The sequence below is a fragment of the Leptopilina heterotoma genome, unplaced genomic scaffold (genome assembly GCF_015476425.1).
Source record: "Leptopilina heterotoma isolate Lh14 unplaced genomic scaffold, ASM1547642v1 Lhet_163, whole genome shotgun sequence".
Lineage (NCBI taxonomy): Eukaryota > Metazoa > Arthropoda > Insecta > Hymenoptera > Figitidae > Leptopilina > Leptopilina heterotoma.
In genome coordinates this window covers 539,389-557,351 of record NW_025110879.1, presented here as the reverse complement: position 1 = coordinate 557,351, position 17,963 = coordinate 539,389, and the positions used below count along the sequence as shown (strand labels likewise).

The following is a 17,963-nucleotide window of genomic DNA, read 5'->3' as shown; positions in this document are numbered from 1 at the left end:
AAGGTTCGAAATTGAAATCCCAAATGAAAAAGAAAAAATCATCTCAACGTGAAAATATCGATGCATAAACAAAAGTTTGATATTGAAATACACGATAAGGACAAATGTGTCTATCTATACATATACACACAAAGGGAGTAATATTTAGGGACGTGAAATAAATGATGACACATATATACCATAAATACGTATGTTAGAGAAATGTACAACGGGAATACTCACCAATGGTAGTAATAACAATGATGGAGTAAAATAGTGCTCCAGCAAATGTCCACTGAACATTATTCACCTCCTCATTTCCATCCCAGCCCTCCTCTTTCATTTTCTTTAGCAGGTTCGTCTCAAAGATCTGCGAACGATCATAATTCCGGATGCAATTAAAATTTCATCCAAGATGAAAGAACGAGACTTATTTAAGCAGTGAGCAAGAGAAAAAAAAAAATTAAGCAAAAAAAAAGTACTAAAGAAAATGAAGAAAAGTTCCATTTACCTTGAGCTTATCCATGGCTCCGATCGTCCAATTCTCTTCCATTAACACCTTTGAGTCCAACGTCATTTTCCACAGCTTTTGCGTCATATTTCCTCGAAGATGTTTAATGCTCTCTTTAACCTGACAAAAAACACGTCTTGAACGTATGACACTTTTCATGCTGTTGGAGAGAGAGAGAGTGAGTGAAGGAAGCAGTCGAGCTTTTCAAGTATCTCGATTATTATTATCCCTGAACGCAAGAAAAGCACGGTTTGGAGAGATTGAATAACAAGCCAAAGGACTTTTGCAATTAAGAAAAATCACAGGATCATATTTCTAAGTGCATTACTTTTTTCTTCTTTTCTCTTCTTCCTTCTTCTTCTACTACTTTTTCTTTCGTTCGACATTTTTTTCAATTAAGTAGCTAACTCTTTCTCTCTCTCTTTCAATAATTTCATGGCTTCATTTCTTTTTTTCAATATAGTAAATTTATTAAATTGGAGTAAAACACATTTCATGTTTGATAAAAAATTTAATTTCTTTGTGCTGAGATTTTTCTTATATTAGATCTAATATTGGATCACCTATTTAAGAAACTATTATTTATTAATTTTTGATAATACTTATTCATTTGAATTTTTTTATTTATGGAATAATTATTTATTTAAATAAATAAAGAAATAGTAAAATAAATAATAGATACAAAAATAAATAATAGGTACAAAAATAAAATAATGTAAATAAATTCATTAAAGAATAAATAAAGGATCAATTTAATTACTATTTTTGGCCATCTGGCGGTGGCGTCACTGAAGTAAAATTGCTTTTGCCAAACTACAAGAAGTATAATTAAGTTTTTCTCCTTCTCTTCAAGAAAAGTAAATTTATCTACAGTTAGAATTCTTTTTCAAAAAGTAAATTAAAGATATTTATTTTTGGTTTAATATAAGCACCACCTAACGATGGCTTTTCTGAACTAAATTTGTTTTCATTAAACCATAAAGAAAAAGAAATAAATATAAATAATGTATCATAAAATTTGTTTCCCAGAAGAAGTGGATTCTTCGAAATAGTTATTTTCGTAACAAGGGCGCAAAATAGGTGATTGCGACGATGGCGAAATGAAGGAACCGAGGGGACACAATTTCGCGCCCGAGGCGAAGCCGAGGAAGCGAAAGTGTCCACGAGGTCCCGAAATTTCGCCAAAGTCGGAATCACCTTTGCGCCCATGATGCGAACATAATTTTTTGTCCTAACTGCATGGAAAGTATGGCATTGAGGGCACGCACGATTAAACGCTCATATTAGTTAAAAATTAAGCTCTATATAAACATTATATCGAATGAAGTCTATAATGATAGAAGTTTTAAAATAGAAATATAAAAACAATGTATTCTGGAAACATAGTATTTATTTAGAACGTAGTAATTAATAATTGAACAAAACTGAAACAAGAACTTTTAAAATTGACAATTTTGATAAACGAAATGGGAACAAAACCAAATGTCTCATTATTTTTTTTGGAGAAAATAAAAAAAAATTGCAAACTTTTATAGACAAAATAAAACAAGTTGAAAATGTTTGCAGTTCTATAGTCAACATAAAAAGAAAGTCGAAAATGTCGCATTTTAATAAAGAAAATCGAATAATTAACAAGCGGGCGCAAAATACTTTTCCGCCCGCTTCCCCCACTCCCGGGCGTAATGTGTTACTTTGCGCCCGCCTTAAGTGCCCGAAATGACATACTTTCCGTGCAGGTAGGACAAAAATTAAATTTCTCTTTCTAAAAATGAATGAAAGAGATAAAATATAATAGATATATAGATTTAAATAAACGCCATCTAGCGGTGGCGTCACTGAAATAAAATTGCGTTTACAAGGAAATATAAATATAAATTATATATCATAAGAATTGTTATGATTAAATTCTTAATGAAAAAGCAGATTAAATAAATATTAAAATTCTTTTTCTAAAAATAAATGAAGGGAGTGTATTTTCGGACTAAGAGAAACACCACCTGGCGGTGGCGTCACTGAATTAAAAGCATTCTTACCAAACCACGAAAGGAACATAATTAAGTAAAAATAAAATAATAAGAAATTATTTAAATAAATAAACATGAATAAAATGAAATAAGAAATATTAAGCCCTTTCGGATTAAGTAAATAAATAAAAATAAATTAATAATTGAAAAAATAATAAAAAATAAATATAAAAGATAGTTAAAATAAGAAGAAAAATAATACTTTAATAAATAAAATAATAAGTAAATAAATAAATATTAAAGTTAACAAAGTAAAAAAAGAATTCATAAATAATTAAAAGTGACAATTAAAAAATAAAAAAGTGCATTAACGTGTCAAAATCAACAGAATTGATTTATCTAAAATGGAAACAAAACTTTCGACAAAATTAAATAGAGCGACATTATTTTTCAAAAGCATTAGTACCAGTTTTAATTAATTAATCAATTTATAAACTAATGCTTCCAAGAGTTTGCAATTTATTTTCTGTTATTGAATAAATACCGGTAGTTAATAATTTGTGAAAATGAATAAATCAACAATGGAATATTGTATGTATGATATTATTAATTGGATATGGGTCTTTCTCAATAATGCATACATTAATCAACAAAGCGTGCATAAATCGTGTAATCGATACGTTTTGTGTGTAAATATATACATTTATATATATATATATATATATATATATAAATTTGTATATATATACTATATTAATACATTTATATATTATATAATATACTATATATATACGAAATATATACTATGTACTACTATATATATGTTTAGATGTACCTATATTGTTTATATATGTATACCTCGGAATTGGTCAAACGATCGATATACACTAAACTGTATCTACATGCTTGAAATCGACGAAAATAACGAAGATAAACAGCTTAAATTGGATAAAAGCGGTGCTCAAATTATAACAAACAAGTTTCACTGGATCTATAAACCGCCTAAAGATACATTAATTGAAAATATCTATCCCAGCTGTTGGAAAAGTTGACGCGATTCTCCAATTGATGTTTATTTCCATCAAAATTGATGGCCTTTTCTCTCTCTCTCTCTCTCTCTCTCTCTCTCTCTCTCTCTCTCCTGCACACACATATATGTATGTATATAAAATTCAAATAAACTTCAACATTAATCAAAATTTTAACGCTGCACTTTTGTTTTATTATTTTTAATTAATATTTAATTCTCCTAATTTTTTTTCATAGTTTTTCCATTCTAGTAAATTTTATTTTTGTTTCATTTATTTATTTATTTCCTCTTTTTATAGAAAACAGGGATTAAATAATTATAATGAATAAATGAATAATAATGTGAAAAAGAATGATAAAGTTAAATACAAATTAACCGACGGATTAGCTCAGTCGGATAGGTGCCTGGCGTTGGTGGTCGTTTAAGGACCAAGGGTATAAGTACCCTTGGTTCGCGCCCATTTGGCTTGGTATTTTTCCGGCACGTGAGACAATCTGAGCGGGAGGTTTGACGTCGAGGTATAATGATGTGCACCGTCGATTATTGTCCGGTACACACCATTAGAACTCGACTGTCGATAAACCGGTTGTACTCAGAGAGGTTTTCTACAGTTTCCCTCTTCTCTGGCGAGAAAACCCATTGACGGGTGGTCCAGGCGCAATGCGAGTACTCCTAATAAAAGTCGGCTGTAGACGCAAATTAGGTTAATATATAGAAAATTTATGTAGAATGGTTATGCTTAATCCAAAAAAAGTATTTCTCGGGGACTCTTGTCGAAGTGCGTAAGGCCAATAGGGCAGGAGTATAAACAATAAAAAAAAAATACAAATTATTAGAATAATTATTAAGTATAGTAGTATTTGAAGGAAGTGAATTTATCATTCGGTGATTAAATATTAAATTTGAAAGAAGTTAACAATTTTCCCGAATCAATCTACACAAATAAATTAAATATCTTAAATAAATCTCGATAAGCTCATGGGCCTCTATAGTTGTATTTGTTAATATTTATTTATATTTTTATTTATACATTTATAATATTTTCCAAAATAAATGTAAAGAACTTATTTTTTGATTAATAGAAAATGTTTTATTTCGAAAGATAGGATCATCTAGTGTTGAAAAAAGATTTATTTTTGGTTAAAGAAAAACGCCATCTAACGGTGGCATCACTGAAGTAAAATTACTTCTACCAAACGAAGAAACAAAAAGAAATTTCAGTTTTTAAATCTTTATCTGCTAAATAACTTCTTGGAAAATTCAAATTCTTTTCCGCAAAGTAATGTACCTAGGAGAATTATTTTTTGATCAATTGAAAAAATTTTACTTAAAAAGTTAGCATCATCTATAGTGGTGGTGTCATTGAACTACAATTACTTGCATCTAAATACAAAAATGATACAATTAAGTAAGTACAAATAATTTATTATTTAAATTTTTACCATCCACCTGGATTCAAAGAAAATTAAATTTTCTTTTCTATAAAAATAAAAAAGGACTTATTTTGAGGGTAATAGAAAAACTCCCTGGAATCATAAATTAAGTATAAAAAAGTGATTTAATATTAAGTTTAAATATTAATTTGAAAAAAAGATTTAATATTATTTATTTATATATTTACATATTAAGCAATGAAATATTTATATCATTATATTATATAATAATGATATAATAAAATAAAAAATACATAATTATAAAGGGACTTTTTTTCTATTATTATTCTTATTTTTATTATTATTATTACTATTTTTAATTATTAGGTATTATTTATTATTCGTTTATTAAAAGTTTTAATAAATGAAAGGAAATGTATTCATTTTCTATCTTTTAACGATAGCGTACAGATAAAACTGAAAAGTCGCGATATTTCTGAAACATACCCCAGGGATTTCAAGGGATTATCTTTGAAATTATTAGAAAAATCTGAGTTTCATACATATTGCAGTTAAAATGAAAAAAAAAATAATAAAACATTGTCGATACTCTATATATATACCTAAAGTACATATATTTTTATATTCATCTGTATGCGGAAGAAATTTTCGTTTTACTTTCCAGTATGAAAATTAAAACAATGAATAAAAATACAAAAGAATAAATATACTATTTATTTACTTTTAATTAAAAATTTTCTATTCAAGTTTTGCAAAAAACGAAAAAATATCAAAATGAAAAATAATTTTTTTTGTTCCAATTTTCTGATATTCTGTATTTAAAATAAAATTTCTATTCATATATATTGTATATTTATATTATAATGTTTATGGAAAAAATTAAATAGAGTCCAAATTTTCTATACAACAATATACATTGAAAATTGTTTTTCATACAAGTTGTAAATATGAAGAGCAAAAAAAAAGAGTAAAAAAAACAACAAGTGTGAAAAATATTTGCAGAATAAACATGAACGTGGAGATTCATTCGTCAAGAGGAAAAAGGCGCAAGCAGACTTGTGAAGCAGTTCATATAGAATTGGAATTTGTTCCGGTTATTCAGATATTTATGGGTTTTTGCTTTCAGGTGTGTTAAAGAACATAAAAAGGAAAAAATGATGACGCAAAAAAAGGGAAGAAAAAAATCCGTAAAAATAGTGAGTAGAGAGAGAGAGAATAACTACCATAGAAATTACTGTTGAATCCGTACTATATGTAACTACCGAGGTAACTACCATTTTTGAATTTGCCATTTTTTTGTAACTAAAATCAATGTTCCTACTTTATCAATTTATTTATTTTTCAATTTATCCTTTTTTTTCTTTTGGTTTAAAAGTTTTTTTTATTCTTTATTTTTGCGAAAAGTACAAATTTTAATCGAAATCGATTTAAATAAGCGCGCGCTTTTGTGAATGTGAAGTTGCGCATGCGCAGTTTCGTTTCGATGTACAGATGGCGCATTTTCTCTCACAAGCGCAGACTGGAATTTCTAGAATAAAACACCTAGGGGCAAAAGAATCAAGGGGATCAATTACTGACTAGAAAATATTAATTTCTGACTAAAAAAGAACCGAAATAGTTCTATATCGACTGGGAAAAAGTTTACTAAATAGTATTTTTAAATAAAATTTTTTTTCGTAATAAATGCTGTTCCTCTAAATAAAAAGAGAATTGTAACCGCACAGTCCTTAAAATCGACACGATAGTTTCTAGTTTGCAAAGACAAAAACGAATAACACTCCTGGGATTCGAAAATTCAGTGTTAGCATTTCCCTCTTTGATGAAAAACGAAATGAAACTCCTTTTCGGAGTAAAACAGTTCTACATGTGTTTATTGTCAGTTATATAGTGAAGTCAAGAGTAAGTTGTGTATTGAGAAGCTTTTTAAGTTGGTATTGTGCAAAAGGTTGTTGTAAGTTCACCGCACATATAGTATTGCCTGAAGGCTCTAAGGGGATTTAGTATATATAGACATATTTCGAATTCGTGTTACAGAGAGAGAGAAAGAGAGAAGGATGGATATATTTGTTAGAGAGAGAAAAGGATAGATATAGATATATTTACATCTTTCTCATGGGTTGCTTCAAGAAGTACGAAAGCGTGGGCTCCCAAAACGCAATAGGCGACCACGAGTGATACCAGGCTCACATGGGAGAAAACGCACTTGCAAAATTTCCATAGTAGACGTAGGAATCTCAAACACCTCGACGGCTTTTCCACATCCATCGAATCAACTGCATCAAGTCGAGGTGGTGGCATTTTTTTTTCTTTTTTTTATATATTGTCGACGTCGTCGTAGTCGTTCGAGTTTGAGGAAAAAAAATTTAAATAACGATCACACATCCCGTTTCGATTTGAATTTTTCCATTCATATCGCATAGATCAACTTATAAAGTTTTTCTTCTTTTTTTTTTTTTTGCTTCACAACACTTTCCTTTCGTGACACGTTTAAAAATAGTTTACCAAAAAATGTCTATTTTTTCTCGATTTTTAGAGTTCCTTCTATTTATTTTTATTATTTTTTACATATTTGTATTTATTTATTTATATTTGTATATGTATAAAGAATTGTTTATATTTTTAATTTTATTTATAAAATTAATAAAAACAATATAAATAATAATAAAAAAAAATACAATTATCTATGAGAAAGCAGAATGGTGATTTTTGGGGCAGGAGAAACACCATCTAGCGGTGGCGTCACTGAAGTAAAATTACTTGAACTGAATTAGAAATAAATATAATTTTACGTCAAAGAATATTTGTAAATTCCCCCCCTCCCCCAAAAACAGATTCAATAAAATTAATATATTCTTTTATACAAATATAATTTAAAGACACTTATTTTTTTAATGAAACAAAAACATTGTAAAATATAAAAGGTAGCACCTAGCGATGGTGTCACTGAACTAAATCACAGAATTACAATTTTGGAAAAGAACATTAACTGCATGAAACTTTCACTGTAAAAATAAAAGTACTAATTTAGTACGAATTTTGGTACTAAATCGTAATTTGGTTCTACTCTAATACCAAAATCAGCTCTAATTTAGAACCTTTTTTTACAGTGTTAGGCAAATAGTAATTATTAATTTATTATTATTCTCTCTATTATTATCTACAACAAATGCAGTAATAATCATTTAATTATGTTACCAATGAAACATTTCATTTATTTTATTAAATTAAATATACTAAAGTGAAATGAATTTTATTTAGAAAAAAGTAATTAAATTTAAAAAATTAAGAAAAACAATATAGCCAATAAAGTTAAAACAAAAAATGTTAAATTTTGAAGCAAGAGAAACACCATCTAGCGGTGGCGTCAGCGAAGTAAAATTGCTTTTACCTGAGCTAAAAAGAAACAAAATTTGTAAATTTTTTCCTCTAAAGTGGATTCAGTAATAATTAAAATTCTTTTTAGAAATATAATTAAAAAATATAGAGACTGATTTTTTAGTGAAGAAAAAATATATAAAATGGCAGAAGACACCTAGCGGTGGCGTCACTAAACAAGACCACAGAATTGAAATTTTATAAAAGAAGATTTATTACGTAGAACATTAGGAAAATTATAATTATCAACTTATTATAATTAAATAGGTATATAATTTATTAATTAAACTAATAACATTTTTTAATAAATAATTATTTATTATTTAATTACCGTCTACATTAAATAAGTAAATAAATAGTAAACATAAAATATTTATATACCTATTAAATAAATGACACTATATTATTAATTAAAAAATAAAATAGAATTTTGTACTGTTTTATTGTTGAACTTTTTTCATAAATGTATTTTTAATAAATAAAAAGAACAGTTAAAAAATATTGTTGAATAAAAAAACTAAAGAAATAATAATAATTAATAAAACAAAATTATTTCTTTTTTGTAATTAACATAATTTTTTAAAATCAATATTTTGTATTAAAGAAAAAAAAAGGAATTATTTGATTATTGACAAAGAACTAAAAATTTACAGAAATAAATAAAATAAAATAAAATGGAAAAATTATATTGTAATTTACTCAAATTGAAAAAATTATAATTTGTTTTAAATTCAACAATTACAAGAAATTAATGTTCTTTTTTTTCTAATGTTTTTCCAATACATATTGTTATAACTGTTTTATTATTTTTGTTTTCGGATAAATTTAGATTTTCACCAATTTCTAAAAATATACTGAATATTTAAGTTTTGCTGAAACGAACGCTATTCATGAACTATAAATCTGTCAAATACCGAGGCAATAGACATCTTACACATAGTGTTTAGTTTTCTCATTTATTTTCCTATTTATCACAAATTCACCTTAAATAAACTATTTTACACAATTTCCATTCTTTATTTTTCACTGCAGAAGAAGAAAAACAATTAGAATTCCTACTATAATTCACTTTTAAATTAAAAATCTATTTCACAATTTTTTTTTTCTTACACAACCGAAATTTTTTTTTCACTTAATAAAAAATTTACTTTTCTTATTTAACAGAGAAAAAGTAATTTTCATAGCTGATTCAATTTTTTCCAAAAATTCCTTCTTTTAATATTTTCCGTAATATTTTTATAATTTTTTAATATACTATTTTTTAATATGTTTTTTTAATGAATAAAATATTTTAATAAATAAAAGATATTATCTTTTAAAATATTAAAAAAAAAATTTTTTAACATTAAGGAGTAAAGGGAAAATTGTATTTTATTAATTGATTAATAGAAAAATATAATTCGGCGTTAGTTTTCGAGTATAATAAATTAAATATTAAATAAAACTATAAATATTCATTATTTTTATTATTATTATTATTATTATTATTATTATTATTATTATTATTATTATTATTATTATTATTATTATTATTATTACTATTATTATTATTATTATTATTATTAATATTATTATTATTATTATTATTATTAATATTACTATTATTATTTATTATTCTTATTGTTATTATTATGATCATTATTATTACTATTTTTATTATTTTTATGAATATTTATTAATTTTTCACTGTTATTATTTATTAATATTATTATTATTTATTATAATAGATATAATATCAATTATTAATAAGTAATTGTAAGTAATTTATTGCGATTAATTGATTAATTGTAATTTGTATCTTACGGTAAAAAATTTTTAAGAGAAAAGAACTCTAGACGCGATGAATAAAAGAAAAGAAGTTTTTGTCAATTTTTCGCGATATTGTATTGTATTGATGATGGTGATTGAAGAAGAGTAATTTAGTTTTGTTGTTTTTTCTTTTTTTTTTTTTTTGTTAAACGTTAAAAATTGGAATTTTTGTTTAAAAGTTCGAAGCGTGAGATGATTAGAAATGAACGGCAATATTTTCGAATGACTTCCGTTTAGTTATGTCGTGAACGATTTCGAGACAGAACTAAGAACTACACGGCATGGTACGTGAGCATTTGTGTATCGCGTGGGACGTGCCAAAATTATCCTCTACCTAATATTCTAATACACATATATGCGCCGATCAACGAATGAAAATTGCCTCTCTTACTGTGGTAATTTCACTATCCATAGTTACATATACAACAGATATTGTTCAAAAAAAATTTTATTTTATCCGCATAAATGTCAGTGAAGAAAAATTGAGTACAATTCGCTTAAGCGAATTCTAGTCAATTTTTCAGGGTTGCCACAAGTCATTAAAGGCAGCCCATTCAGGGAAAAGTCAGGGATTTTTATTAAAACTACCGGAAAAAATTAAATTTTTAGAATTTATAAGAAAATTCTGAATTTTGGTGTTTTTTTGTTTGACTCATATAAACTATGCAATTGACAAGAATTCTAATACAAACCCTTCAATTTTTTCTATTTCTAACAATAATTTCTTTTTAAATAACTTAATTCTTAAAGAACTATCATAAAATTATTACTTATAAATTATATAATGAATAATTTTACTTAAAAAATTAAAAATTAATTGGATTTCAAAAGAGTTGCGTTTACAATCTTCATAAATAGATGAACTTCAAAGGTTTGAATTTGAAATTTTAGAAAATTTCAATTTTTAATGAATTTAAATTAATGTAGAAAATTTTAAGAACAACTTATTACAGAAATTCAATTATTTTCAAAAGTTATAAATTTTTTTGCATAAATTCAATTCAAAATTTTTTAAAAATTCTCGTAAAAATTTCAGTTATCTTTATAAATAATAAAATTCTTCTTCAAAATTCAATTATTTTCAAAAAATTTATAAAAAATTTATAAAAAATTTATTTTTAATTATATATTATATTTAATAATATAATAATTTATATAATTATAAATATATATAATTAATATAAATAATATATATATATATATATATATATATAATATATAATATATATATATATATATAAAATTATATATAATATATATAATTTTATATATTATATTTAATTTATAAAAAATTTAATAAAATTCTTAGCAAAATTTCAATTATTTTTAAAATTTTTAATATCTAATATTTTAATATAATTTTCCAAAAGAAAGTTTCTCGAAATAATTCAAATTAATTATTTTTATAAATAATAACATTTTTTTCTGGAATTCAATTATTTTCACAAATAAAATTCTTCACAGGAATTCAGTTCTTTAAAAATATTTTTAATAAAAATCGTTGTAAGAATTTTTATTTTGTATATGTTTACGGGCACAAAAAATTCAATTATTTTCATAAATAACAAAAATTATCGCAGATTTTAAATTATTTTTTAAACAATTTTAAATAAAGTGATAAAAAATTGCACTTGAGGCATTTCACGTCAGAAATATCACGATTTGCAAAGGTTCTGCTGATTTTCGGAAAATTTCGTGGTAGTATAGTTCTATATAAGAGACTTTTTTCCCCCAAATTTTTTCAAAAAAAATTCAAAATTGTTGAAGATACGCCATTTTGAATTTTAATATTAATTTTTTTGAATATCTCGAAATATATTTTATGGATGGATAAAAATGCAAATAAAGTTAATAAAAAAAATTAATTTTTAAATAAAAAAATTTTTTGTTTATTTACTCTTTTCTGAGAAAAATGTTATTATAACAGTTGAGTCTCCATCAATTTATTTTTATGAAATTAAAGGTGAATTCATAAGGAATCCAAATATGTTAATAACATTTTTCTCAGAGAGGAGTAAATAAACAAAAAATTGTTTAAAAAAATTTTTTTTTATTTTTTTATTTAAAAATTAATTTTTTTATTAACTTTATTTGCATTTTTGAGTAAATACTTTTACCTGAAAAAGGTGTAAAATTTTATAAAAATCCATAAAAAATATTCCGAGATATTCAAAATTTTATAAAATTAATATTAAAATTCAAAATGGCGTATCTTCAACAATTTTGAATTTTTTTTTAAAAATGTTGGGGGAAAGAAGTCTCTTATATAGAACTATAATCCCACGAAGTTTTGCGCAAATCGTAAAGTCCGTATTTTTAAATACTTTCACTGTTACTGTTTTTATTTATTTATTTATTTATTATAATAATAATATTATAATATATTATTCCTTTAATATAATATTTATTTATTTAATTATTTACTTATTTATTTATTTACTTATTTACTTATTTATTTACTTACTAATTTATTTCTTTATTATCATGTATTTACAATTTTTTTGCAATTTTTCTTTGATGATTTCTCAAAAATGATCAATTGATGATAGCAGAGAAACTCACACAAAAATAAATAAAAAGCGATATATAGAAATTATATCGGATATAAAAGTTGAAAGGATGGAATCACGTTCTGGTGAAATTGGGTAAGTTGTGAAAGGTTTGTAGTTTCAAAAAAAAAAACGAGAGAGAGAGAGAAAAAAAAATAAATAAGAAGTTTGAGGACCAGATGTAATAAGAGAATCATAGAAAAGTGGAATGAGTTCCAAATGACTGCTTTCTTGCCGTTTTGCTCTTTTCTTCTTTTCCGACCGTCTTTTCTTTATAACTCCACTTCATCATCACACATCTCTCTCTCTTTTTTTTTCCTTTTTAATGTACATACCTCATATTCCTATGAAACCCCTTTTTACTGTTCATATTCACCTAATTCCCTAATAAATCTCAATTCTCAACTATAAATTTCAATTTCACAATAAGAAAAAAATTTTTCCACAAAATTTTCTCTTTTTTCCGCTCAAAAATTGACGGTTCATTTAAGTGCCTCGAAAATTTTGTCTCTTGTCTTAAAACTGTATTTTTTCTTTTCAAAAATTACATCGAAAGTTTGTGTCCTATCCAAAAATATATTTTTTTCTCTAAATTATTGTGAAAATTTCGTAAATAAAGAATAATTAATAATTATTTATAATTGTAATAATTTAATAATATATTAAGCAAAAAAAAAACATAAGACACTAATGAGTTTACCAATTATTCATATACAACGAACGAAACTATAAACTTGAGAAATAATTAGCTGGAAAATTCTCGAAGAAGATTACCGCGTGTGCGGTAATTAATTAATTAATTCGCTTTTTAGGGCTGTCAAAACAAATTCTAGGAAAATTTATTTCTCTTTATTATAATAAGTGAACATTGCAGTCTGTATACTCAATTAATGCGGTATCTTTTACTTAATCTAGAAAAAAAGGAGAAAAAAGAAAAAAGGCTAGAGAGTAAAAGGGTTAGAAAAGCTTTTAGGTTGTGTGTTAGGGGTCGCATTGCTTTCATTTAAAACTTTTAAGTATTTGATAGCATTTCCTTGTGAATTGTGTATATATACATGTCATTTTAGAGAATTTACTTGAGGCGCCATTAAGTTTAGATTTCGGTGAAAATTTCACATCGACTTCCGCGGCGCCTCTGATGATATCCTTTTAAGCTATTTCTCTCTCGAGTTACATATTCTGGCTTTTAGTTTACTATAACATTGAGTGGAAATCATTATGTCTGACGTAAACTGTCTTTTACTACTTCCACTGCTACAAATACTTGTTTCTTATTTTTATTATTTTTATTATTATTAATATTATTCTCTAAATTTAATTAATTATTAAAAATAAATGGATTTATAGAAGAATTTTAGTTAAAAACAAATAAAGAAAATTGAATTTTGGAGAATTTACAAATAATTGTAAAAAATTCAATTATTTTCAAAAAATTTTAATAAAATTCTTGGCAAAATTTAAACTATTTTCAAAAAATTTCCTCAATTCAATGATTTTAAATATTTACTATTTTAATAAAATTTTTTAAACAAATTCAATTATTATTTTAAAAAATTTTTGAGAAAATTCTACGCAAACATTTAAATATTTTCATTAATAATACAAATTTCTCAGGAATTCAATTATTTACACATTTTTTTAAAAAATTACTTCGCACTTAATTTGTAATTTCTTTTACAGTCTAGTTCTAAAAAATTACTGTTTCGACAGTTCAACCCAATTTTACCGAACTAAATTCAATAAAATTTCAGGAGTAAATTTTCTCCGTGATATAATTTAAAGCACAGGGTTGCCACGCAACCTGGAAACCTGGAAATGTCAGGGAATTTTTATAAACCTTGAAAAAACCTGGAAAAGTCAGGGAATTTTGATTGGAATCCTGGAAAATTATTGTTTTCTAAAGTTATTGTGCTTATTTTTGAAATCTAATTTTTCTTTAATTCAATTTTAAAAGAGTTGCCTTTACAATTTTTCTTCGCAATAATTCAATTATTTTCATAAATAATTAAATAATAAAAAAATTTATAGATTTACAATTATTTTCATAAATAATAAAACTCATCGCAAAATTTCAATTATTTTTAATACAATTTTAATGGAATTTCTCGAAAAATGGATAATTATTCTTAAAAATTTTATTCAAATTCATCAAAGAAATTCAATTATTTTCAAAAGTAATAAAATTCTTCGCAGAAATTCAATTATGGTCAAAAGTTTAAAAAATGTATCGTCAAAATTTCAATTATCTTTATAAATGGGTGATTCTACAAAAGAGGGAATTTTGATGTCTGAATTTGTTATCATTCGTCTGGCAGTGCAAAAAATGTAAAAATTATTAAAAATCAACATTCTGATGAAGTGACTGTTCGTTGTAGTTGTTAATCAAACTAAACTAAATGTGATACCAATCGGGTTTTATTGAATCTTCTAATCTATTAATCAAGATTTCTCAATTTGTAACGGAGATTGTGTTGTGACCAGACAAATTCTCATTCGTCTGGCATACACTTTTTAAAAAAATATTTTATTTTTCGGTTATTCTATAGACTTATGTTTTGTAGATTATTATTCTCTATAAGATAGTACTGAAGGATTTTTTCATTTAATGTTATTTTTGTATTTTTTAAACAAAAAATGCCAAATTCTCATTCGTCTGGTTCTCATTCGTCTGGCACTTTTGAGATAGGATGTATACTATATCACTAAAAATAGCGTAAAACTAACAATTTTCAACTATTGTTCGATTTTCTGGTCTTAAAATAATCCTAATTAAATTTACAAGAAATTGCTGTAACTGAATTTTCAATTTTCATTTCGCATAAATAATTATATTGACATAAACAAACAAATGGAATAAGTATTTTTTTATATGAATAAAGTTTAGCCCACTAAAATCAAAGTAGTTCTTTATTATTAGACACTTGAACTTACTTTTACAATTCTATGATTTGTGAAATTGTGCTAATAGAAACAAATACACCATCCGTAATTTGTTAAAAACAATTATTAATTAAATTACAACCAAAATTAATTAAACCGATGACTTTCATTGATCCTCGTAAAAATCGTTACTTGGGGGTTTTCGGGATTGCTGATTAAGAACCTAATGTCAGTTTTTAAAATTTTTCAATTCAAAATGGCGGATCCAATATGGCCGACGATTTTGGAGAAACTTAACATATTCGTCTGAAAATCGTTACTCGGTGATTTTCTGTTTCGCTTATTACCAATCCGAGGTCAACTTTTTTCAAATTAACCATTGCTTTTACAATTTGTTTAAACAATTTAATTATGTTTTTTAGTTCTACTACTATATTTATAGTTCATAGATGTATAAAAATTAATAAATAAATTGTAAATAGTTTTTAATAATCATAATTAATTAATTAATTAATTAATTACAATTTATTATTATTATTATTAATTATTAATTAGTTAAATAAATTAAATAAAAATAAATTAATAAATTATTAAAAAGTAAATTCAAAATTAAACTCAACGTTAAAAACTAGAGGTGTATTCAAAGTATTTAGTATTCGATTTTTTCGGGTACTCGATTTCTTTTCAGTCCTCGGAAATTTCCGTATGCATCAAGTATTCCGTATTTTAAATAATCTTGAACTATCTGATTCAAAAGTTGCGAAAATGGTGGTAAATTGTAAATTGTTAGTTCTAACTTTTCCTCTAGGTTAATAACTTATTTAACGTTTAAACATATTTTACAAAATCAAATTTAATAAAAATCGAACAATTTTTTTAAAATTCATTTAATTATATTCTTAATCAGCGACCTCAAAAACCCCCGGGTAACGATTTTTAGACGAATACGATAAGTTTTTTCAAAAGTCGTGCGCCATATTGTATCCGCCATTTTGAATTTTGAAAAACTGACATTGGATTCTTAATCAGCAACCCCGTAAACCCCCGAGTAACCAATTTTATAAAAATCCATTCATTAATTTTTATGTTAATGTGAATTTTCTTGACACGATTTTAATTCTCTGGATAAATTGTTTATAAATAACCATAACTTTTGTAATTTTTAATATTTTGTCTGGCCACTTATGGATGTCTTTATTAGTACCATTAACTTGAAGTTAAAATACTTTTCAGAACTTAAATGAGAAAAAAATGTTGTGTCCAAATTTTCTTGATTTTCGTCCTTCGTTTGTAGAATCACCCAAATATTAAAATTTTTCTCCAAAATTCAATTATTTTCAAAACTTTTAATGAAATTCTTTTTAACGAATTCAATTTTTTTCAAAAATTCTCCTCCAGTCAATGATTTTCAATATCTACTATTTTAATAAAATTTTCCAAAAGAAATGAATTATTTTAAAAATTTTTTATAAATTTCTTCGCAATAATTCTATCATTTTCAAAAATATTCAATTTGTGTTTACAGAGATTGAATTATTTTTATAAGTATGTAATACAATTTTTTACATCAGGGATTCAATTAATATTTTCATAGATAATCAAACTCATTGCAGAATTTCAATTATTTTTCATACAATTTTAATCGAATTCCTCGAAAAATATAATTATTCTTAAAATTTTATTAAAATTCGTCAAATGCAATTATTTTAAAAATTTGTTAATAAAATTCTTTATGAGAATTCAATTTTGAGAAACATTCAATTATTCAATAAATTATTTATTTTTGTATTAAAAATAATTAGGTATTTAAAAAGAAATATTATTAAAAAATTCGTCTCAAGAATTGAATTATTTTCAAAAGTAATAAAATTCTTAGCAGAAATTCAATTATGGTCAAAAGTTTAAAAAAGTTACAGTCAAAATTTCAATTATTTTTATAAATATTAAAATTTTTCTCTAAAATTCAATTATTTTCGAAAATTTTAATAAAATTCTTGACAAAATTTCAATTATTTTTAAAAACTTTTCTCAATTCAATGAAATTTTTTTACAGAGATTCAATTATTTTTAATACATTTTTAATCTTATTTCTCGAAAAATGAAATTATTCTTATAAATTTTATTGATATTCGTCAAAAGAATTTTAATTACCTATTTAAAAATTTGTTGGTAAAATTCTTTAAATGAGAGTTGAATTTTAAAAAACATTCAATTCTTCAATAAATTATTTTTTTTTGTATTTAAATAATTGAATTGTCGTAGAATTTTCTAATAATAATTGATTGAAATATGAATTTCAGTTAAAACTTTAGATAATAATTGAGTTTTGAAAAGCAGGTCTCAAATTATAATCTTTGAATGTTCGAATTTTTCATACTTTTAACTTAAAATTGTGTAGATTTAATTTTTTTGTAAAAGTTGAATTGAATTTTTTTAAAGTTATTTAAAGTTTTTATTTTGTAATATATATTT

The 17,963-nt window shown here is 24.3% G+C and overlaps 1 protein-coding gene across 1 annotated transcript in view; it reads right to left on the bottom strand.

Moving 5' to 3' along the window:
• Positions 1 to 10,389, bottom strand: part of LOC122499049 — a 37,540-nt gene extending 27,151 nt beyond the window's left edge. Inside the window, exons 1-4 of the mRNA XM_043607105.1 lie at positions 10,057 to 10,389; positions 6,982 to 7,419; positions 491 to 610; positions 223 to 349 (exon numbers count right to left, since the gene is read on the bottom strand). Coding sequence (XP_043463040.1) covers positions 223 to 349; positions 491 to 610; positions 6,982 to 7,176 — 442 coding nt within the window. The 5' untranslated portion in view covers positions 7,177 to 7,419; positions 10,057 to 10,389. The remainder of the gene's footprint in view (positions 1 to 222; positions 350 to 490; positions 611 to 6,981; positions 7,420 to 10,056) is intronic.
• Positions 10,390 to 17,963: the final 7,574 nt, after the last annotated feature.